Genomic DNA, 24,534 nt, shown 5'->3' on the forward strand with positions numbered 1-24,534 from the left:
GACAGGGATCTGACACTCTCTCTGAGAGGGGACGGGGATCTGACACTCCCTCAGAGTGGGGACAGGGATCTGGCACTCTCTCTGAGAGTGGGGTCATGGACGGGGATCTGACACTCCCTCTGAGAGTGGGGACAGGGATCTGACACTCCCTCTGAGAGTGGGGACAGGGATCTGACACTCTCTGAGAGTGGGGACAGGGATCTGACACTCTCTGAGAGTGGGGGTCATGGACAGGGATCTGACACTCTCTCTGAGAGTGGGGGTCATGGACAGGGATCTGACACTCTCTCTGAGAGTGGGGTCATGGACAGGGATCTGACACTCTCTGAGAGTGGGGGTCATGGACAGGGATCTGACACTCTCTCTGAGAGTGGGGTCATGGACAGGGATCTGACACTCTCTCTGAGAGTGGGGTCATGGACAGGGATCTGACACTCTCTCTGAGAGTGGGGTCATGGACAGGGATCTGACACTCTCTCTGAGAGTGGGGTCATGGACAGGGATCTGACACTCCCTCTGAGAGTGGGGACAGGGATCTGACACTCCCTCTGAGAGTGGGGACAGGGATCTGACACTCCCTCTGAGAGTGGGGACAGGGATCTGACACTCTCTCTGAGAGTGGGGTCATGGACAGGGATCTGACACTCTCTGAGAGTGGGGTCATGGACAGGGATCTGACACTCTCTCTGAGAGTGGGGTCATGGACAGGGATCTGACACTCTCTCTGAGAGTGGGGTCATGGACAGGGATCTGACACTCCCTCTGAGAGTGGGGACAGGGATCTGACACTCCCTCTGAGAGTGGGGACAGGGACTCATCCTGTCTGAATCTGCCCAGGGGCAGAACAACAGATTTTTCACCTTGTTGGCACGGGGATTCGGACTTGCAAGAATTTGGTTACTGTCCCAACTTTCTAACCGCAAGGCTACCTGCCGGACCACAGGGACCTCTAGTGGGGGAAATGTGTATGTACAGACCAGGGAGGATGTGACTGGGACTGGAGGAAGCCTATTCACAACCCTGCATGTATTTACACATAGAAGCTGTACCAAATGGCACCATATTGCCTATTCAGGTCACTACTTTTGACCAGAGCCCAAACCCATAGGGCTCTGTTCAAACACAGAGCACCATATAGGGAATAGGGTGCCATTTGGTACACGTCCTTAGTATAATACTCATTAGGGTAATGGTGAGTTATTGTGACCTTAGCTGGCATGTAGTTTGTGTTAGGGAGGCCCAGTTAAAGTCAAAGGTTTGATGAGGATATATGTAACGTATACTGCAGATAGTTGTGAGGGCTGTTCATATACCGATAGCTGTATTTATTGACTGTGTGACAGGGTCAACCTGAGTTCATGTATAAGGTCTGGTACATGGAGTGATTAGTGTGATGCCTAGGGCTAACTACAGGGTGTGTGTTTCTGTGTGTGCGCCAAACAGGATTGTGAGTGTATGTTATGGAAAGGTTTGTTTGTGCATAATGTGGATTGTGTGTGTGTGTGTTCCAGGGTGAGCGATGAGAAGGATACACGAGGCTATCTCCAGGCTCTGGCCAGTAAGATGACTGAAGAACTGGAGGGACTGAGGAACACCAGCCTGGGAGCCAGGGCTACGGTGAGACGTGTACTTATATATACATACACAGTGCCTTCATCAAGTATTCAGACCCCTTGACTTTCTATATTTTGTTAGGTTACAGCCTAATTCTAAAAACATTAACTCCTCAATCTACACACAATACCCCATAATGACAAACAGGTTGGCAACCCTGTATTTGGGGAGTTTCTCCCATTATTTTCTGTAGATCCTCTCACAAGTTGGTTGGGGAGTGTTGCTGGACAGCTCTTTTCACGTCTTCAGAGATGTTAGATCGGGTTCAACTCCAGGCTCTGGCTGAGCCAGTCAAGGACATTCAGAGACTTGTCATGAAGCCACTCCTGCGTTGTCTTGGCTGTGTGCTTAGGGTCATTGTCCTGTTGGAAGGTGAATCTTCGCCCCAGTCTGAGGTCTTGAGCCCACCGGAGCAGGTTTTCATCAAGAATCTCTCTGTACTTTGCTCCGTTCATCTTTGCCTCGACCCTGCCGCTGAAAAACATCCCCACAGCATGATGCTGCCCCCACAATGCTTCACCGATGGGATGGTGCCTGGTTTCCTACAGAGGTGACGCTTGGCATTCAGGCCAAAGATTTCAATCTTGGTGTCATCAGACCAGATAATCTTGTTTCTCATGGTCTGAGTGTCTTTAGGTGCGTTTTTGGCAAACTCCATGTGCCTTTTTACTGAGGAGTGGCTTACGTCTGGCCATTCTACCATAAAGACCTGATTGGTGGAGGGCTGCAAAGATGGTTGTCCTTCTGGAAGGTTCTCCCATCTCTACAGAGTAACTCTGGAGCTCTGTCAGAGTGACCTTTGGTTTCTTGGTCACCTCCCTGATCAAGGCCCTTCTCCTCCGATTGCTCAGTTTGGTCAGGCAGCTCTCCGAAGAGTCTTGGTAGTTCCAAACTTCTTCCATTTAAGAATGATTGAGGCCACTGTGTTTTTGGGGACCTCCAACCGTTACCCAGATCCTGTCTTTGAGCTCTACGGACATTTCCTTCGACCTCATGGCTTGCTTTTTGCACTGGCACACACTGTCAACTGAGGGATCTTATATAAAGCAGGTGTGTGCCTTTCCAAATCATGTCCAATCGATTTAATTTCACACAGGAGGACTCCATTCAAGATATAGAAACATCTCAAGGATGATCAATGGAAACAGGATGTAATGGAGTTCAATTTCGAGTCTCATCGCAAAGGGTCTAAATGCTATCGTAAATAAGATATTTGTTTTTTATTTTTAATACATTTGCAAACTGTATCATATGTAGATTGATAAGGATTTTTTTTAAATAAGGCTGTAACGAAACGTGGAAAAAGTCCAGGGGTCTGAATACCTTACGAATGCACTGTACACACACACACACACACACACACAACACACAACACACACCACACACCACACACCACACACCACACACCACACACCACACACCATACACCATACACCATACACATACACATACACATACACACACACACCTCACATCTGCATTGAACTTTCCCTTCTTTCTCTACCTCTGTCTCGCACTCTCCCTTCCCCCTACAGCAGGACATGCCGTGGAAGGTGCGGAGGTTTGCTAAGCTGGACATGTCAGCCCGTCTGGAGCTGCAGTCTGCACTGGATGCTGAGATCAGAGCCAAACAGACCATCCAAGACGAACTGAACAAAGTCAAAGCCTCCAACATCTCCACTGAGTGGTACGTCCACTGCTGCTCTTACTTACTTACTTCTACTTTTAAGCTCTTACTTAGTCTAAGAACTACACTGAGAATACACAGAATCTTTATTTTTGCCAAGGGAACATGGGACACCAGGCACAATAAAGTGCAGTACATTGCAATCTGCCAAAGTCTGAACCACCATTGCTCTGCTACACTTGCATGATCTGATTTGACCTTGTTGACATTCTCTTGTTCCTCCATCCCCCTCACTCCTCAGTAAACTGCAGGAGTCGGAGACTAAGAACCAGGACCTGCTGGCTGAGATGGAGAGGCTGAAGAAGGATACAGAGGAGTTCCGCCTGCGTAGGGGTGAGACTGGAATCATCACCTCTGACCTGTGTTACTCTGTTTTCTATTTGAGTGACAACCTTTTAGTTTTTCTATGGAATAACTGGACCAACTAAGAAATGGGAGAGCGCCACATTTTCTCTGTGCTAAAGCCACTTCACCGTACAGCATGCTGATGTGATGGTTGTCTTCTGTAGGTGTGAAACACCAGGACTCTCAGAACTCTTTCCTGGCCTTCCTCAACGCCCCCACCTCAGCCCTGGACCAGTTCGATGTAAGTAGCCGAAATCATCTGTTCTGAATTCCATTGTCCCTGATTCATTTAAATATTAGATTAATTCTTTAATCAACCTTTATTTTTATATATTTTTTTGTGTGGCTGTTCCTTCCTTCACTTAAAAGGCAACATTGATTTTGTTCAGAACATTCATTTTCTTTTATTGATTTAGTTTCATTTGTATGAATATTTTTTTATTTGGTTCTCCATGCTTCCATGTTCTGCTATATCAGGACTCTTTCTCCTCATCCTCATCCTCTTTAATTGAGTTTTGGGAAGACGTAAGTTTCTGTTGGGCAGTGGGCAACGTGTGTGTGTGGAGCCTTAGACTGTAGATAGACTATAAGCTAACTAGCTGCCTCGTAAAGAGTGGTGATGTCATTTGATCCAGTGTTTGTGTGAGTTCGTGACCCATACCCATCTGTGTGCGTGTCTGTGTGCGTGTCTGTGAGCATCGTTTGAGAAGGTGTGCAAGTGCACACTTCAGGAAAAGGCTGGATAATTGTGACGTAGCCATTGAGTGAGGGTTTGGGCTCCTTGGCTTTTAGCTAAGACTTAGTGGAACTGACACCGTGTCATATATGAAACAAACAGATATCATGTTATGTATCATATTAATATCAGTCAAAAAGATAAAATTCCCAGTTTATGCTACAAAACCAACTTTATAAGAGGTTTTAATAGTAGGTTCTATTTGACTCAACATTCCATGACATAGAGTAACTGGAGAGTAAGGCATAGTTGGGAGAATATATGGATACAGTTTAATGCATGATCAATGTACTATAATTCAATATATTTCTTGGTAGTCCAACATATTGCTATCAGGTTGTAAATCTCAGCTTGCCTGGTACATTGTTTGCCTCCAGCCATTCGGGATTCAGTTTTAATGAGTATTTTGAACAAAAGCGGACGGGTGTAACCAAGGCTGAGAAGGTTAATACAACGAAACTAACAAGGGCAATGATCACAAGTCAGTCATAACGTGGCTAATAGGCTAGCTTAGCTATTTATGTAGCAATTTATTTAGCAAGCTTAAAACATGCAGCCTTAACGTTATTCTGGGAGGATGACGTGTCATTGGGTGAGTGACCGACTTTTCTCCTCATATCTTTGTCTCTGGCGACAGCTAGAGTTCTAGGTGTCATTTGCTTAGCTAGTAAGAAATGTGAATCACTTTGCTAGCTAGCTATTCTGAACTTGAATGATTGTTATCCACAGTTAGCATATCTCTTAGTTGTCAATCAAATGTATTTGGCATCGATCAAATGGGCAGGGAAGCAGGCAAGTTCCCATTCAATTATAACAAGTGGGTTGGGACTAGCATGGATTGGCAGGCAAGCTGCAGAAGGGCGAGCCAGCTACTCTTTCCCCATCGTTTATCAGTGCAATTTTGGTGAAAAAGTTTGAGGGTTTATCTACTATTCCCTCATTTGAGCTCATCTCGTTCTGGCTAACATTAGTTGTTGATCTTGTTGTTGATGATGTGCATAGGCAACTGAGGGAGAGCTAGCCAACCTTTTCATGGTTGTTTGACTGTAAAGTTCCCAAATGTAACACAACTCCTGTGGTATTTATATATTTGCAGAAATCCATTCAGTTGTATTTTGTGGCTTTTGGCAAATGCTGCCTAAAGATGTAATGGCATGCTGTTACTACAGCATTTAAACACACAGTCAAAGTGAATGATGGCAGGCCCTTGTGACAAATGGCTTATTTGCATATAGGCCTACTGTAGCTCTGATTGGCTATTGCGCACCGGTCTGCGTAGACTCCGGTCCTGGACAAGACCGATGTTTGTTAGGTTTTATTTACTGCGGTGTCTATTGATTGTCAAAAAGCACAGCTGCTTTCCCCCTCTATATTGCTATAGAATTTTCACAAATATCTTACTCTGTCATTCCCAAACATTCTATGAAGGCATGAACACTTAGATATGGTAATTTTGAAGTTGTCGCATGTCAGAGAAAACAGAAACGAACATTTTAATTACATTATTCATACCCCTGGACTTATTCCACAATGCATTGAAATTTAAATACAGAATTTTTTTTATTTACATAAGTATTCACACTCTTGAGTCCATACGTTGTAGAAGTGATTACAGCTGTGAGTCTTTATGGGTAAGTCTCTGAGAGCTTTGTAAACCTGGATTGTATGTATTTGCACATGTATTATTTGGTTTATTCTTCAAGCTCTGTTTGTTGATCATTGCTAGACAGCCATTTTCAAGTCTTGCCTTAGACTTTCAAGATTTAAGTCAAAACTGTAACTCAGCCACTCAGCAACATTCAATGTCTTCTTGGTAAGCAACTCCAGTGTATATCTGGCCTTGTGTTTTAGGTTATTGTCCAGCTGAAAGGTGAATTTGTCTTTCAGTGTCTGGTGGAAAGCAGACTGAAACAGGTTTTCGCTAGGATTTTGCCTGTGCTTATAGCTGTTTTCTATTTCTATATATCCACCCCAAAAAATATCTTGCCAATGGCAGGCATACCCATAGAATGATGCAGCCACCACCAGCTTGAAAACATGAAGAGTGATACTCAGTGACGAGTTGTCGGATTTATCCCAGACATAACATTTTGTATTCAGGACAAGAAGTTAATTTCTTTACCACATTTGTTATGCAGTATTACTTTAGTGCCTTGTTGCAAACAGGATGCATGTTTTGGAATATTTTTTATTTTGTACAGGCTAGTATTATGGATTAACTACAACCTTGTTCATCCGACTTTAGTTTTCTCATATCACAACCATTAAACTGTATCCGTTTTAAAATCACCATTGGCCTCATGTTAAAATCCCTGAGTGTGTTGATACACCATCCAAAGCCTAATTAATTAACTTCACCATGCTCAAAGGGATATTCAGCGTCTGCTTTTTTTCAATTGTATTATTTTTATGTCTACCTTCTTTGCAAGGCATTGTGGGCTTTGTGGTTTGAATCTGTGCTTGAAATTCACTACTCGATTGAGGGACCTGCGAGATAATTGTACTGTATGTGTGGGGTACAGAGATGAATTAATTCAAAACGCATGTTAAACACTATTAGGGTTGCACATTTTGAGGAATATAGGTGGAAACTTTCCGTGGGAATTAACGGAAATATATGCAAATTACATGTTTTGCATTGGATATATTTACCATATCATATGGAGACAGAAACATAAACCTTTTACCTCCTCAAATCAAACTTGCTATGTCACATGCACCAAATACAACAGGTGTAGACCTTAGTGAAATGCTTACTTACAAGCCCTTACCCAACAATGCAGTTTTAAGAAAATACCAAAAAGAAAAGTAAGATATAAGAAAAACAAATAATTAAAGAGCAGCAGTAAATTACAATAGCAGGGTTATACACAAGGGGTACCGGTACAATGTGTGGGGGCAGGGGGGGGGGGGGTACAAATAGTCTGGTTAGCCATTTGATTAGCTGTTCAGGAGTCTTGTGGCTTTGGGGTAGAAGCTGTTTAGAAGTCTCTTGGACCTAGACTTGGTGCTCCGGTACTGATTGCCGTGCGGTAGCAGAGAGAACGGTCTATGACTGGGGTGGCTGGAGTCTTTGACAATTAGGGCCTTCCTTTGACACCGCCTGGTATAGAGGTCCTGGATGGCAGGAAGCTTGGCCCCGGTGATGTACTGGGCCGTACGCACTACCCTCTGTAGTGCCTTGCGGTCGGAGGCCGAGTAGTTGCCATACCAGGCAGTGATGCAACCCGTCAGGATGCTCTCGACGGTGCAGCTGAGGACCCATGCCACATCTTTTCAGTCTCCTGTGTGGGAATAGGTTTTGTCGTGCCCCCTTCACGACTGTGTTAGTGTGCTTGGACCATGTTAGTTTGTTGGTGATGTGGATGCCAAGGAACTTGATGCTCTCAACCTGCTCCACTACAGCTCCATCGATGAGAATGGGGGCGAGTGTAAACTGAGTGTAAAACATGGTCATTGTGGATGTTCAATTATATTCCTCTTACTATAAAATAATGGCATGGTACTTATAAGTATATCTTATCAGTTAAATGAACAAGCCAATAGCCTATGGCATGGAACATAGCCAGATAACATACAGTAGGACAACTCATTCTGTTCTTCTGAAATACATTTTCTTCAAATCATAATGTTTCTTTCGACCTGACTGAAGTAAATAATGGATTTATTGTGGTGGTGTTTATTCAATTGATTTATTATACTTTTTTTTACATGTAGATGTTCCAAAGGCGTTATCAGTGGCTTGTACTCCGCTTGCTTGGAGGCATGGAGATACTAGACATGTTTATGATAATTAACTGTCAATTACCGTGACACCGCCTGCCTTTTGCATAACCGCCACAGCCCTAATTGTGTGTACATTTTGAATTCAAGCTATAACTCAATGTGTAAAAAGTAATGGGGTGTGAATACTTTCTGAAGGAAATGTATATGAACAGCTTTTAATAAGATTTAATGTTGTTAAAACGCTGTCAATTCGACTTTAAAATAATTTTGTAGACTGAGAGGATTCCTTCCATTTTGTATTGTATTTATTAAGGATCCCCATTAGTTTCTGCTAAGACAGCAGCTACTCTTCCTGGAGTCCGGCAGAAATGATGGCAGTAATATAGTTTCTAATACAAAAAAATACTAATTAAAATACATTTTACAACAGATTTCACAATTCATTAAATGTGTGACCTTCGGCCACTACTCTACTACAACACACATTCCAGGTGTACATGTGTATAGTGTGCTTGTACCTTTGTGTGTGACTCTTCACAGTCCTCGCTGTTCCGTAAGGTGTATTTTTCTTTGTATTTTTAAAATCTGATTCTACTGCTTGGGTCAGTTACTTGATGTTGCTAGAGTTCCATGTAGACATTCACTCTATGGACTTTCTTTAAAGTCATCCATGGCTACTTGACTTTGAGTCCAGACACTACAGAACATACCTCTGTTTAATACCCTGTAGTGAGCATCCCTTTCACACGGTAGTACCATCACGAGTTCCCAGATTAGACCTAGAGTCTACGTCCCAAAACAGCACCCTATTCCCCACAGTGCACTGGGGCTCTGGTGAAAAATTGTGCACTGTGTAGGCGAAAGGGTGGCGTTTTGGGACGTTGCCAGAGATTTCCCTACCCAGTCCTTCAGTGCCATGTGGACTTCTTCAACAAATAGATAGGACACAAAAAAGTAATGGTAGCCTATTTAATGTTTACATTTCTCTGTCCCTCTCTCTGTCCCTCTCTCTGTCCCTCTCTCTGTCCCTCTCTCTGTCCCTCTCTCTGTCCCGCTCTCCCCCCACTGAAGCGCTCTCCATCAGTTGGGCCAACTAGCAAAGGCAGACGTGTAAGCTAAGCAGCAGCTCTGTGCTTGTTATTTTGTCTGTGCCCAATCATCCTCTGAATCATCCTCTGAATCTCAATCCGGTCTTTTGCATGAATGGGAATACATTGTCTGTGTTGTGTTGATTGTGTGCTTGGGGAAAAAGCAACCTTGGACTTTCAAATAAGTTGTATCAAATGCTTCCTTGTAAGGAGCCTGTTACTGCAATGGCCTGCACTGTCGGCCTCCAATTTGCTACACTAGCCTAGCCTATATGTTGTTGTCCTCCAAGGTTTCCCAAAACCAAAAGCATGGTGTATGGTGGTGCTGTTCTCTCTCGTGGTATGGTCAGCATGGTCAATGGGTTATGTGTAGCGCTCCTGCCATGTGCATGGTTCATGGGTTTGTGGTCCAACCTCTATGCTTCCTAATTGACCAATGGGGTGGTCAGTCCTATATCTACTATGACCACAATCCCCGTTTACCTTTTTAATACTGTGCATCTACCTGGTTCAATGGATTTCTTGCTTTTCCCTCTAAGCATGGATGGTGCTTTTTGGTCCCTCTTGGTTTCCTTACTTTCTACCAGCTCCCGAACACCATGGCTGCATTCCAAACACTTAACAGACACGCCCTCTCCCCCCAGCCCTCAAATTAAGTGGACACTTCTGATTACGTATCATGACGTCTGATGAGTTTACAGGGAGGAAGGAATTAATTTTAAATGTACCACCCTTGCCCGGAAATTCATCACTCGTTCGTCCCCCGACGGCAGCTTGTGGGTGCTTTATATGCGCTACAGTCAATTATGAGTGCATGTCTACTTATATTAAATATGTAATTATTAATATACGCCTACTGTACGATAGCTATCAAGTTAATTAGCTAACTAACGTTAGCCTGCCTAGCTGGAACAGAAGGAAAACATTTTATTTCTCCAATTTCCAAAAGATAAACAAACAAAAACATCATTACTTTTACGAGAAGTGTTTCTGCATTAGTAGCACAATTTCTAACTTTTGTTTTTACATACACTTGTATGTTGAATCCATATTGACGTCGGGGTTTTATGTTTTGGCTTTTCTTAGCGGATGTACAATCGTCTCAAATTGAATTATGGGGCCCCAAAGTGAACATAATTGTACACTTGCAAACTAGAGGTCGACCGATTTTATGATTTTTCAATGCCGATACCGATTATTGGAGGACCATAAAAGCCGATACCGATTAATCGGCCAATTTTTTATTATTTATATATTTGTAATAATAACGATTACAACAATACTGAATGAACACTTATTTTAACTTAATATAATACATCAATAAAATCTATTTAGCCTCAAGTAAATAATGAAAATTGTTCTATTTGGTTTAAATAATGCAAAAACAAAGTGTTGGAGAAGAAAGTAAAAGTGCAATATGTTCCATGTAAAATATGTGTAATAATGACATATTATAATAATAGTTCCTTGCTCAAAATATGAGAACATATGAAAGCTGGTGGTTCCTTTTTAACATGAGTCTTCAATATTCCCAGGTAAGAAGTTTTAGGTTGTAGTTATTATAGGAATTATAGGACTATTTCCCTCTATACCATTTGTATTTCATTAACCTTTGACTATTGGATGTTCTTATAGGCACTTTAGTATTGCCAGTGTAACAGTATAGCTTCTGTCCCTCTCCTCGCTCCTCCCTGGGCTCGAACCAGCAACACAGACAATTAGCGCGCTAACTAGCTAGCCATTTCACTTCGGTTACACGAGCCTCATCTCGGGAGTTGATAGGCTTGAAGTCATAAACAGCGCAATGCTTGACGCACAACGAAGAGCTGCTGGCAAAACGCATGAAAGTGCTGTTTGAATGAATGTTTACGCGCCTGCTTCTGCCTACCACCGCTCAGTCAGATACTTGTATGCTCAGTCAGATTATATGCAACGCAGGACATGCTAGATCATATCTAGTAATATCATCAACCATGTGTACTTAACTAGTGATTATGATTGATTGTTTTTTATTAGAGATGTGTTTAATGCTAGCTAGCAACTTACCTTGGCTTACTGCATTCGCGTAACTTCTTGTGGAGTGCAACGAGAGAGAGGCAGGTCGTTATTGCGTTGGACTAGTAAGATTGGATCCCCCGAGCTGACAAGGTGAAAATCTTTCGTTCTGCCCCTGAACAAGGCAGTTAACCCACTGTTCCTAGGCCGTCATTGAAAATAAGAATGTGTACTTAACTGACTTGCCTAGATAAATAAATATTAAATAAAGGTGTAAAAAAAAAACGTCAAATCGGTGCCCAAAAATACCAATTTCCGATTGAAATCGGCCCTAATTAATCGGCCATTCCGATTTAATTGGTCGACCTCTATTGCAAACTCTGAGTGGCTTACGTTGCAAACTTCCCTTGCTTGGCCAATCATTTGGACCGACGATAAATATGGCCGCGGGGATTTCCCCCAAGGGCATAAGGCGAGAGGGTAAGTGAAGGAGGTTGTGTCTGAGTTTGAAACGCAGCCCATGTCTTCCATGTCCTGTAACTCCTTTTATTCTTTCTTTCTACCTCTCTTTTCTCCAGGTGGACTCTGTGGATAACTTCACTCCCTCCAACACCCCATCCAGGGACGAGGACTCCAAAAAGTCTCGCTCGCGGTCGCCCTCCATGGCCAGCGACGTGGAGCCCATTGAGGTGAACGCTGACCTCTGAATTTTGACCACTACGCTGGTTTATAGCGTAGGTATATATTTTGCTGTACTCAAATCTCTCTCTCTTCTCCCACACTCCAGTTGATAGACCCACGAACAGTCCAGACCCCCACCATGCGACCAGGAGGCTATGGTAGTATCGGCCGCTCATCACCCAGGGTAAGACCTGACATCCTCCTTGTTCTACTGTTTTAACCACAGTCAATACTTTGTAATGTCAATCCCATGGACCTGACAAAAGACCAAGCTAAGATTAATATGCTTACCGTTTCTGTACTTAAATAAAATGTCCCTTTAGTGTGTGTTCGTGTGTGTTCGTGTGTGTTCGTGTGTGTTCGTGTGTGTTCGTGTGTGTTCGTGTGTGTTCGTGCGTGTTCGTGCGTGTTCGTGTGTGCATGCAACCTTTCTGTATTTGTCCTATGTGTTTTGACCGGCCGTCTGTTCTCTGTTTGTCACCTGCAGCCCAAAGCCCACCAGTTTGTGGTGAAGTCCTTCAGTGCTCCCACCAAGTGTAACCAGTGCACCTCTCTGATGGTGGGACTCATTCGCCAGGGCTGCACCTGTGAAGGTAGAACAGGGGAGAAGGGGAGTGATAAACGCGGGGAGGAGGAGAAGAGAGCGAGGAAGACAGATGGGAGAATGAGGAGAGAGGAGGATAAAGGGAGGAAGACTGGGATTTGAGAAAAGGGAGTGAAGGAAAAGCTAGAATGGAAACAGGAAGAGTGAAGTGGGACTAGACCGAGGTGGCAGTACATTCTCTTTTAATGCTTGATGTGGCTATACATGGATAAAACCCCTCCTTCTCTCTTGTCTGGTCCTGTAGTGTGTAACTTCTCGTGCCACGTGACGTGTGCTGACAAGGCTCCAGCGGTGTGCCCCGTGCCACACGACCAGACCAGGGGGCCGCTGGGCATCGACCCTCAGAGGGGCATTGGCACCGCCTACGAAGGACACGTCAGAGTACGTAAGACACAGAAGATTGTATTTGTTTATGCACTCTTTCAAAACCTTTTGGTTGAAATTTCCTGCTGGAGTAGCTCCCTACATGTGAATTAAAGTGGACCTTTAAAAACGTCTATCTTACCTTGTATGTATAGCCTCTCTATCAGGGACTGACCTGTGTGTTTGTGAGGTTTGCCTGTTAACGGTGTGTGTATAATAAAATATGTCTGTCTGTAGTACTGGGATGGGAAAAACCCTGCGCAACCAATAGCTCCCCAAAAAAAGGGTCTGGGTCTATGTGGGAGACTAAAGTGTTTGTCTGTCCCTGGGGGTGTTCCCAGGTGCCCAAGCCCACAGGGGTGAAGAAGGGTTGGCAGCGGGCGGTGGCCGTGGTGTGTGATTTCAAGCTCTTCCTGTACGAGCTGGGAGAGGGCAAGACCACAACGCCCAGTGTGGTCGTCAGTCAGGTCATAGACATGAGGTAAGGACTACAACCTGAGCGCTGTCTGAACTACAACTCCCATTGATGGGAGAGAGATGGTTGCTTATTAGTATTACCTCTGGGTTTAGTTCTTTAGTTCACTCTCTCCTTTTTTGTTTTCCAGGGATGAGGAGTTTTCAGTCAGCTCTGTTCTGGCGTCGGACGTCATTCATGCCAGTCGCAAGGACATCCCATGTATATTCAGGGTTAGCCTTTTATTCATGAATACGTGCATTTATACATTCATTCGTTTAATCAGTGATTACTCCCCCACCTTGTTCCACAGTCCTCAGATTTCTCAGATTTTAACAATACGTCTGCTTTTGTTTGGGAGGCCGTTCTGAAAGCTGTCTCCTATCTTAGTACCTCTGACCTCTTACCCCTCCAGGTGACGGCATCCCAGCTCTCCCCCTCCTCCAGTCACAAGCCTTCCATCCTGATCCTGGCCGACAGCGACCACGAGAGGAACAAGTGGGTGGGGCTTCTCAACGAGCTGCAGCGCATCCTCAAGAAGAACAAGCTGAAGGAGCGCTTCGTCTACGTGCCCAAAGAGGCCTACGACAGCACGCTGCCACTCATCAAGACCACGCAGTCTGCCGCTATTATAGGTTGGTGGAGGACGCACACACAGCCTCTTTATTTTGGCCATGTAGTACTGAAGTCAATATATGGACATGAACGAAACTCTGACTAGTTTGTAGTGTAGAGCCATTACATGTTGAGCTGCAGTCTCCCTCTGTCATTACCATGGTCCTAATGACTGCAGTACAGATGCACCTTTGGCCATGCAGTAGACTGAATCAAATGTCCTCTTGTTGTTTTCTCTTCAGATCACGAGCGTGTTGCCCTGGGCAACGAGGAAGGCCTTTATGTCATCCATGTCACCAAAGATGGTAAGACTTTAGGACCCACCTGGAGATGGGGGGACTTTAGGACCCTCCTGGAGATGGGGAGTCTTTAGGACCCACCTGGAGATGGGGAGACTTTAGTACCCACCTGGAGATGGGGAGACTTTAGTACCCACCTGGAGATGGGGGGGACTTTAGGACCCACCTGGAGATGGGGAGACTTTAGGACCCACCTGGAGATGGGGAGACTTTAGTACCCACCTGGAGATGGGGAGACTTTAGTACCCACCTGGAGATGGTAAGTCTTTAGGACCCTCCTGGAGATGGGGAGACTTTAGTACCCACCTGGAGATGGGGAGACTTTAGGACCCTCCTGGAGATGGGGAGACTTTAGGACCCACCTGGAGATGGGGAGACTTTAGGACCCACCTGGAGATGGGGGGACTTTAGGACCCACCTGGAGATGGGGAGTCTTTAGGACCCACCTGGAGATGGGGAGACTTTAGGACCCACCTGGAGATGGGGGGACTTTAGGACCCACCTGGAGATGGGGAGACTTTAGGGCCCACCTGGAGATGGGGAGACTTTAGTACCCACCTGGAGATGGGGAGACTTTAGGGCCCACCTGGAGATGCAGGGACTTTAGGGCCCACCTGGAGATGGGGGGACTTTAGGGCCCACCTGGAGATGGGGGGACTTTAGGGCCCACCTGGAGATGGGGAGACTTTAGGACCCACCTGGAGATGGGGGGACTTTAGGGCCCACCTGGAGATGGGGGGACTTTAGGACCCACCTGGAGATGGGGGGACTTTAGGACCCACCTGGAGATGGGGGGACTTTAGGGCCCACCTGGAGATGGGGGGACTTTGGTACCCATCTGGAGATGGTAAGTCTTTAGGACCCTCCTGGAGATGGGGAGACTTTAGGGCCCACCTGGAGATGGGGGGACTTTAGGACCCTCCTGGAGATGGGGAGACTTTAGTACCCACCTGGAGATGGTAAGTCTTTAGGACCCTCCTGGAGATGGGGAGACTTTAGGACCCACCTGGAGATGGGGAGACTTTAGTACCCACCTGGAGATGGGGAGACTTTAGTACCCACCTGGAGATGGTAAGTCTTTAGGACCCTCCTGGAGATGGGGAAACTTAAGGACCCACCTGGAGATGGTAAGTCTTTAGGACCCTCCTGGAGATGGGGAGACTTTAGGACCCTCCTGGAGATGGTAAGTCTTTAGGACCCTCCTGGAGATGGGGAGACTTTAGGACCCACCTGGAGATGGTGATGCACTTCACCCATTATGCAGTTGAATTCTCACCACGTTAGCTTTCACAGTGGAGAAGTTTTTGACCACTCTCTCTGCCTACTCTCTCCCTCTCCTCTCCCCCCTCCTTTTTCCCCATCCTCTTCTCCTTCTCTCCTCTCTCCCCTCCTCTGACCTCTCCTGACCTAACAGAGATCATCCGTGTTGGGGACAATAAGAAGGTCCATCACATTGACCTGGTCCCCCAGGAGCAGCTCCTAGCGGTCATCTCCGGCCGTAACCGTCACGTCCGTCTCTTCCCCATGGCCGCGCTGGACGGACGGGAGATGGACTCCTACAAGCTGGCCGAGACCAAGGGCTGCACGGCGCTGGTGTCCGGCTCCGTCCGAAACAACTCCTTCACCTGTCTGTGTGTGGCCATGAAGAGACAGGTCATCTGTTACGAGGTGGGTGGTGTGTGCAGGAAGGATGGGGTTGGTGGGACTTTTACAAGCCGTTTTACTCTTTCGTGTGTTACAAATTATGTAATATAACTTCGCTCATAAAATATATTTTAAAGTAATATATAGGCTCTATTTATGGGATTATGAATGGTCGATTAAGCCTAAAAATATTAAAGAATGAACTCCCAAAATAACAACATGATGGTTCAATGTCTCCCAGGTGAACAAGAGCAAGGCACGTCACCGCCGACTGCAGGAGCTCCAAACCCCAGGTCCCGTCCAGTGGATGGGTCTCCTGAGCGAACGGCTGTGTGTGGGCTACCAGGCTGGCTTCACGCGCTACAGCATCCACGGGGACTGTGCCCCGGTCAGCCTGTTGCACCCCGAGGACCACACCCTAGCCTTCATATCCCAGCAGGCCCTGGACGCGCTTTGTGCCGTGGAGATCTCCTCCAAGGAACTACTGCTCTGCTTCTCAGCCATAGGGGTCTACGTGGACTCGCAGGGCCGACGCTCGCGCCAGCAGGAGTTGATGTGGCCTGCCGTGCCCAACTCTGCCTGTGAGTTCTGAACCAGCACAACTGTGTTAAAGCCCAATTCTGCCACTTTTCAACCTCATATTCACTATCCAGCACCATACCAGTGTCTTCATGTGTAAAACAGAGCATTTTTCTGATCTGTGGTTAAAAAGAGAAGAAGAAAGGTCCTAAAAAATTGCTTCTCTGTGACATCACAGGGTAGGATTGATATTCAAAACCTGCAGTGAGTTTCTAGCTCAAGGGAAGGTATTGTCTTGCTCACCACATCACCGCACATTTCATAGTGTTTTAAAAATCACTTTTTAAAATGTTTCAAATTTTGATGATGTAATCGGGTAGAACTTTAGCTATGTTGATACTGGGTTTGTGCTGGAGATAATCAACATGAGATTGAAAAGTGGTGGAGTTGCCCTTTTAACCTTTTAATAAACCAAGTGTTTTATATAAGGTTTTATTTCTCCATTGTTTACAAACAACAGGAACCAAATCAAACAATGCATATTGCCTCTGAATATGTTGAAAACTATGGTGTGGATGTGATGGACTGTCAGTCCTTGCTTCTAGAGTGTCTGTGAATTTGTGAGGGGTTACATTCCCCTAGCTCCATCCCAAAAGCACCCCGGGGTCTGCCGTTTTGCTGAAAAACCAATCCCAGAATGCACCCTACCGTTCAAAAGTTTGGGGTCACTCAGAAATGAGAGCAGCACATTTTTTTGTCCCTTTAAAATAACGTCAAATTGTTCAGAAATACAGTGTAGACATTGTTAACAATACAGGTGATTTTTAATGGAATATCTACATAGGCTTACAGAGGCCCATTATAAGCAACCATCACTCCTGTGTTCCAATGGCACATTGTGTTAGCTAATCCAAGTTTATCATTTTAAACGGCTAATTGATCATTAGAAAACTGTTGTGCTGATTAAAGAAGCAATAAAACTGGGCTTCTTTAGACTAGTTGAGTATCTGGAGCATCAGCATTTGTGGGTTCGATTACAGGCTCAAAATGGCCAGAAACAAAGACTTTTCTTCTGAAACTCATCAGTCTATTCTTGTTCTGAGAAATTAAGGCTATTCCATGCGAGAAATTGCCAAGCAACTGAAGATCTCGTACAATGCTGTGTACTACTCCCATCATAGAACAGCGCAAACTGGCCCTAACCAGAATAGAAAGAGTGGGAGGCCCCAGTGCACAACTGAGCAAGAGGACAAGTACATTAGTGTCTAGTTTGACAAAGGCGCCTCACAAGTCCTCAACTGGCAGCTTCATTAAATAGTACCCACAAAACACCAGTCTCAATGTCAACAGTGAAGAGGCGACTCCGAGATGCTGGCCTTCTAGGCAGAGTTACAAAGAAAAAGCCATATCTCAGACTGGCCAATAAAAGATTAAGATGTGCAAAAGAACACCGACACTGGACAGAGGAAGATTGGAAAAAAATGTTATGGACAGATGAATTTAAGTTTGAGGTGTTCAGATCACAAAGAAGAACATTGGTGAGACGCAGAACAAATGAGAAGATGCTGGAGGGGTGCTCGACTCCCTCTGTCAAGCATGGTGGAGGCAATGTGATGGTCTGGGTGTGCTTTGGTGGTAGCAAAGTGGGAGATTTCTACAGGGTAAAAGAGATCTTGAAGAAGGAAGGCTATCACTCCATTTTGCAACGCCGTGCCATACCCTGTGGACGGTGCTTAATTGGAGCCAATTTCCTCCTACAAAATGACCCAAAGCATGCAATAACTATTTAAGGAAGAAGCAGTCAGCTGGTATTCTGTCTGTAATGGAGTGGCCAGCACAGTCACCGGATCTCAAACCTATTGAGTGGTTGTGGGAGCGGCTTGACCGTATGGTATGTAAGAAGTGCCTATCGAGCCAATCCAATTTGTGGGAGGTGCTTCAGGAAGCATGGGGGGAAATCTCTTCAGATTACCTCAACAAATTGACGACTAGAACGCCAAATGTCTGCAAGGCTGTAATTGCCGCAAATGGAGGATTCTTTGACGAAAGCAAAGTTTGAAGGACACAATTATTATTTCAATTAAAATAATTATGACCTTGTCAAAGTCTTTACTATATTTCCTATTCATTTTCAACTCATTCAACTCATGTATGTTTTCATGGAAAACGAGCATATTTCAAACTTTTGAACGGTAGTGTAGCTTTAAGCCTGAAGCTGACGTTGGCCTTCTTTCTCCTCACCAGGTTACAACGCCCCCTACCTGTCAGTGTACAGTGAGAATGCTGTGGATGTTTTTGATGTCAACACCATGGAGTGGATTCAGACCATACCATTGAAGAAGGTGAGCGCATAGGACTGCAGATGTAGCAGAGGGCCGTTAGTCGAATTGGTGTGTGTGCATGGTAGGTTTAACCTTTGACCCCGTTGTATCTTCCTGAAGGTGCGACCTCTGAACCCGGATGGATCCCTGAACCTCCTGGGTCTTGAGACTGTGAGGCTCATCTACTTCAGAAACAAGACTGCAGGTCAGTGACACACAGGAAAGGCATCTAGACTGCAGGTCAGTTAGGAGAGGTACACATCTCAATGATTTATTCTGAGTGTAATTCTCATTCTAATGGTCGTATTCCACAATAGGATTGTCGTGATTTGTTGTTGTTGCTGTTGTTGATGACGTGGTCAATCTTGTTAATATTCCAGAGGGTGACGAGTTGGTGGTTCCTGAGACGTCAGACAACAGCAGGAAGCAGATGGTTCGCAGCATGAACAACAAGAGACACTTCTCCTTCAGAGTCCCTGAGGAGGAGAGGATGCAGCAGAGGAGGTACACTACATAGTACATACTACATAGTACACACTATGTACGGTGCATTCGGTAAGTATTCAGACATTTCAGACCCCTCAACGTTTTCCACATTTTGTTACGTTATAGCCTTATTCTAAACTGGATTAAATCAAAAAATATCCTTATCATTGTACACACAATACCCCAAAATGACAAAGCAAAAACAGGTTAGTAGAAACTTTGGCACATTTACTGAAATGAAAAACAGAAATATCTTATTTACGTAAGTATTCAGACCCTTTTGATATGAGACTCAAAATTGAGCTCAGGTGCATCCTGTTTCCATTGATCATCCTTGATGTTTCTACAACTCGAATGGAGTCCACCTGTGGTAAATTCAATTGATTGGACATGATTTGGAAAGGCAAACACCTGCTTTATATAGATCCCTCAGTTGGCAGTGTGTGTCAGAGCAAAAAGCAAGCCATGAGGTTGATGGAAATGTCCGTAGAGCCACAACACGGGATTGTGTCAAGGCACAAATCTGGGGAAGGGTACCAAAAAATGTTTGCAGCAGTGAAGTTCCCCAAGAACACAGTGGACTCCATCATTCTTAAATAGAAGAAGTTTGGAACCACCAAGACTCTTCCTAGAGCTGGCAGCCCGGCCAAACTGAGCAATCAGGGAGAAGGGCCTTAGTCAGGGAAGTGACCAAGAACCCGATGGTCACTCTGACAGAGCTCAATAGTTCCTCTGTGGAGATGAGACCCTTCCAGAAGGACAACCATCTCTGCAGCACTCCACCATTCAGGCCTTTATGGTAGACTGGTCAGATGGAAGCCACTCCTCAGTAAAACGCACAACATTCTGCTTTATTGCCAAAAGGAACCAAACACTTCCGCGCCGACAGAGATGGCCGCCTCGCTTGGCGTTCCTAGGAAGCTATGCAGTATTATTTATTTTTTTATGTGTTATTTCTTACATTGTTACCCAAGGTAATCTTAGGTTTTATTACATACAGTCGGGAGGAACTATTGGATATAAGATCGTCAACTCACTAACATTACGGCCAGGAATACGACTTTCCCGAAGCGGATCCTCTGTTTGGACCACCACCCAGGACAATTGATCGGATCCCAGCCGGCGATCCAAGACAACAACGCTGTAGAAGGGGCAGACGGAGCGGTCTTCTGGTCAGGCTCCATAGATGGGCACATTGCGCACCGCTCCCGAGCACACTACTCGCCAATGTCCAGTCCCTTGACAACAAGATAGACGAAATCCGTGCAAGGGTAGCCTTCCAGAGAGACATCAGAGACGGTAACGTTCTTTGTTTCACGGAAACATGGCTGACTCGAGACACGCTATCGGAGTCGAGACAGCCAGCTGATTTCTTCACACATCTCGCTGACAGAAACCAGCATCTTTCTGCTAAGAAGAAGGGCTGGGGTGTATGCCTTATGATTAACGAGACGTGGTGTGATCATAACAACGTACAGGAACTCAAGTCCTTCTGTTCACCTGACTTAGAATTCCTCACAATCAAATGCCGACCGCATTACCTACCTCGAGAATTCTCTTTGATTATAATCACAGCCTCATATATCCCCCCCAAGCAGACACATCGATTGCCCTGAACAAACTTCATTTGACTCGATATAAACTGGAAACCACATATCCTGAGGTTTCCTGTAGACCAAAACTAAAACAGAAAGCTCCTGCGCTCAGGTCTGTTCAACGCTGGTCCCACCAATCGGATTCCACGCTTCAAGATTGCTTCGATCACGAGGACTGGGATATGTTCCGCATTGCGGCGAACAACAATATTGATGAATGCGCTGATTCGGTGAGCGGGTTTATTAGCTCGTACCCACAGCGTCTATTAAAACATTCCCAAACCAGAATCTGTGGATTCATGGCAGCATTCACTCAAAACTGAAAGCGCGAACCACTGCTTTTAATCAGGACAAGGTGACCGGAAACATGACCGAATACAAACTGTGTAGCTATTCCCTCCACAGCAATCAAACAAGCTAAGCGTCATTGTAGAGACAAAGTAGAGACTCAATTCAACGACTCAGACACGAGAGGTATGTGACAGGGTCTACAGTCAATCACGGACTGTTAAAGGAAAACCAGCCCCGTCGCGGACCACGATGTCTTGCTCTCAGACAGACTAAACAACTTCTTTGCTCACTTTGAGGACAATACAGTGCCACTAACACGGCCCACTACCAAAACCTGCGGGCTCTCCTTCACTGCAGCCGACGTGATCAAAACATTTAAACGTGTCAACCCTCGCAAGGCTGCAGGCCCAGGCGGCATCCCCAGCCGCATCCTCAGAGCATGCGCAGACCAGCTGGCTGGTGTGTTTATGGACATATTCAATCAATCCTTATCCCAGTCTGCTGTTCCCACATGCTTCAAGAGGGCCACCATTGCTCCTGTTCCCAAGAAAGCTAAGGTAACTGAGCTAAATGACTGCCGCCCCGTAGCACTCACTTCCGTCATCATGAAGTGCTTTGAGAGACTAGTCAAGGACCATATCACCTCCACCATACCTGACACCCTACACCCACTGCAATTTGCTTACCGCCCCAATAGGTCCTCAACCTCAGGAGGCTGAAGAAATTTGGCTTGTCACCAAAAACACTCAAACTTTTACGGATGCACAATCAAGAGCATCCTGTCGGGCTGTATCACTGCCTGGTACGGCACCTGCTCCGTTCATTACTGTAAGGCTCTCCAGAGGGTAGTGAGGTCTGCACAACGCATCACCGGGGGAAAACTACCTGCCCTCCAGGACACCTACACCACCTGATGTCACAGGAAGGCCAAAAAGATCATCAAGGACAACAACCACCCGAGCCACTGCCTGTTCACCCCGCTATCATCTAGAAGGCGAGGTCAGTACAGGTGCATCAAAGCAGGGACCGAGAGACAGATGTTTTTCATTCTCAAGGCCATCAGACTGTTTAACAGCTATCACTAACATTGAGTGGCTGCTGCCAACATACTGACTCATCTCCAGCCACTTTAATAATGGAAAAATGTATGTAATACATGTATCACTAGCCACTTCATATAATGTTTACATACCCTACATTACTCATCTCATATGATATGTATATCCTGTACTCTATATCATCTACTGCATCTTGCCATCTTTATGTGATGTATCACTAGCCACTTTAAACTATGCCACTTTTATATATTTACATACCCTACATTACTCCTCTCATATGTATATACTGTACTATATACCATCCACAGCATCTTGCCTATGCCGTTCTATACCATCACTCATTCATATATTTTTTTATGTACATATTCTTATTCATTCCTTTACACTTGTGTGTGTATAAGGTAATTGTTGTGAAATTGTTAGGTTTGATTACTCGTTGGATATTACTGCATTGTCGGAAGCACAAGTATTTCCCTACACTCCCATTAACATCTGCTAACCATGTGTATGTGACAAATATAATTTGATTTAAATACTCTCAGACCATGAGAAACAAAGATGCTCTGGTCTGATGAAACCAAGATTGAACTCTTTGGCCTGAATGCAAAGCGTCACATCTGGAGGAAACCTGGCAACATCCCTACGGTGAAGCATGTTGGTGGCAGCATCATGCTGTGGGGATGTTTTTCAGTGGCAGGGACTGGGAGACTAGTCAGGATTGAGGAAAAGATGAACTTAGCAAAGTACAGAGATCCTTGATGAAAACCTTCTCCAGAGCTGGGGACCTCAGACTGGGGCGAAGGTTCACCTTCCAACAGGACAACGACCCTAAGCACACAGCCAAGACAATGCAGGAATGGCTTCGTGACAAGTCTCGGAATGTCCTTGAGTGGCCCAGCCAGAGCCTGAACCCGATCGAATATCTCTGGAGAGATCTGAAAATAGCTCTGCAGCAATGCTCCCCATCCAACATGACAGAGCTTGAGGATCTGTAGAGAAGAATATGGGCAACTCCCCAAATACAGGTGTGAGCCATACCCAAGAAGACTCAAGGCTGTAATCGCTGCCAAGGGTTGTTCAACGAAGTTCTGAGTAAAGGATCTCAATACTTATGCAAATGTGATATTATTTTTTATTTTTTTGTCTAAAAACCTGTTTTTGTTTTGTCATTATGGGGTATTGTGTGTAGATTGATGAGGGGGAAAAACAATTTCATCCATTTTAGAATAAGACTGTAACGTAACAGAATGTGGAAAAAGTCAATGGGTCTGAATATTTTCTGAATGCACTATAGTAAACACTACATAGTACACACTATAGATGCTTCTTATTCAGAGACCCAGAGAATGAGAGACGGCAGCAGAGGATGCACACTATTACACCCTACATAGTACACTATAGACGCTTCTCCTTCACTCTCCACAGGGGCATTCAGTCAGCTGATCTGTGTGTGTGTCCCTTGTGTAGGGAGATGCTGAGAGACCCAGAGATGAGGAACAAGCTGATCTCCAACCCCACCAACTTCAACCACGTGGCCCACATGGGACCTGGAGACGGCATCCAGATTCTCAAAGACCTGCCCATGGTAAGAACCCCAACAGTCCATTTCAGTCTGCTTTAGTCTATACCAGATCCTCAGTAAAGACCTGCTTATGGTAAGAACCCCAACAGTCCATTTCAGTCTGCTTTAGTCTATACCAGATCCTCAGTAAAGACCTGCCCATGGTAAGGACCCCAACAGTCCATTTCAGTCTGCTTTAGTCTATACCAGATCCTCAGTAAAGACCTGCCTGTGGTAAGACAGACCAGTACAGTCCATATCAGTCTGCTTCAGTCTATACCAGATCCTCAGTAAAGAGCTGCCCGTGGTAAGACAGACCACTACAGTCCATATCAGTCTGCTTTGTAAAGACCTGCCAGTGGTAAGACAGAGAACTACTGTCCATATCAGTCTGCTTTGTAAAGACCTGCCCGTGGTAAGACAGACCACTACAGTCCACACCAGTCTGCTTTGTAAAGACCTGCCCGTGGTAAGACAGACCACGACAGTCCATATCAGTCTGCTTTGTAAAGACCTGCCAGTGGTAAGACAGAGAACTACTGTCCATATCAGTCTGCTTTGTAAAGACCTGCCCGTGGTGAGACAGACCACTACAGTCCATATCAGTCTGCTTTGTAAAGACCTGCCCGTGGTGAGACAGACCACGACAGTCCATATCAGTCTGCTTTGTAAAGACCTGCCCGTGGTAAGACAGACCACTACAGTCCATATCAGTCTGCTTTGTAAAGACCTGCCCGTGGTAAGACAGACCACGACAGTCCTATCAGTCTGCTTTGTAAAGACCTGCCCGTGGTAAGACAGACCACGACAGTCCTATCAGTCTGCTTTGTAAAGACCTGCCCGTGGTAAGAC

At 45.3% G+C, this 24,534-nt stretch overlaps 1 protein-coding gene across 8 annotated transcripts in view; it reads left to right on the forward strand.

Moving 5' to 3' along the window:
* Positions 1–24,534, forward strand: part of LOC135557841 (serine/threonine-protein kinase MRCK alpha-like) — a 113,534-nt gene that overhangs the window by 74,930 nt on the left and 14,070 nt on the right. For 5 of the 8 annotated variants that reach the window (XM_064991495.1, XM_064991501.1, XM_064991500.1 and 2 more), the window contains 18 exons: positions 1,512–1,617; positions 3,150–3,301; positions 3,543–3,634; positions 3,811–3,887; positions 11,770–11,880; positions 11,979–12,056; positions 12,360–12,465; positions 12,721–12,857; positions 13,181–13,320; positions 13,445–13,526; positions 13,709–13,928; positions 14,151–14,213; positions 15,622–15,875; positions 16,093–16,432; positions 18,615–18,712; positions 18,812–18,896; positions 19,072–19,195; positions 23,589–23,706. In XM_064991495.1, coding sequence (XP_064847567.1) covers positions 1,512–1,617; positions 3,150–3,301; positions 3,543–3,634; positions 3,811–3,887; positions 11,770–11,880; positions 11,979–12,056; positions 12,360–12,465; positions 12,721–12,857; positions 13,181–13,320; positions 13,445–13,526; positions 13,709–13,928; positions 14,151–14,213; positions 15,622–15,875; positions 16,093–16,432; positions 18,615–18,712; positions 18,812–18,896; positions 19,072–19,195; positions 23,589–23,706 — 2,383 coding nt within the window. Of the gene's footprint in view, positions 1–1,511; positions 1,618–3,149; positions 3,302–3,542; positions 3,635–3,810; positions 3,888–9,179; positions 9,219–11,769; positions 11,881–11,978; positions 12,057–12,359; positions 12,466–12,720; positions 12,858–13,180; positions 13,321–13,444; positions 13,527–13,708; positions 13,929–14,150; positions 14,214–15,621; positions 15,876–16,092; positions 16,433–18,614; positions 18,713–18,811; positions 18,897–19,071; positions 19,196–23,588; positions 23,707–24,534 lie in introns of all 8 variants that reach the window. The other 3 variants (XM_064991498.1, XM_064991502.1, XM_064991503.1) reach the window with 2 other exon arrangements.

Source organism: Oncorhynchus masou, chromosome 16 (assembly GCF_036934945.1).
Source record: "Oncorhynchus masou masou isolate Uvic2021 chromosome 16, UVic_Omas_1.1, whole genome shotgun sequence".
Classification (NCBI taxonomy): domain Eukaryota; kingdom Metazoa; phylum Chordata; class Actinopteri; order Salmoniformes; family Salmonidae; genus Oncorhynchus; species Oncorhynchus masou.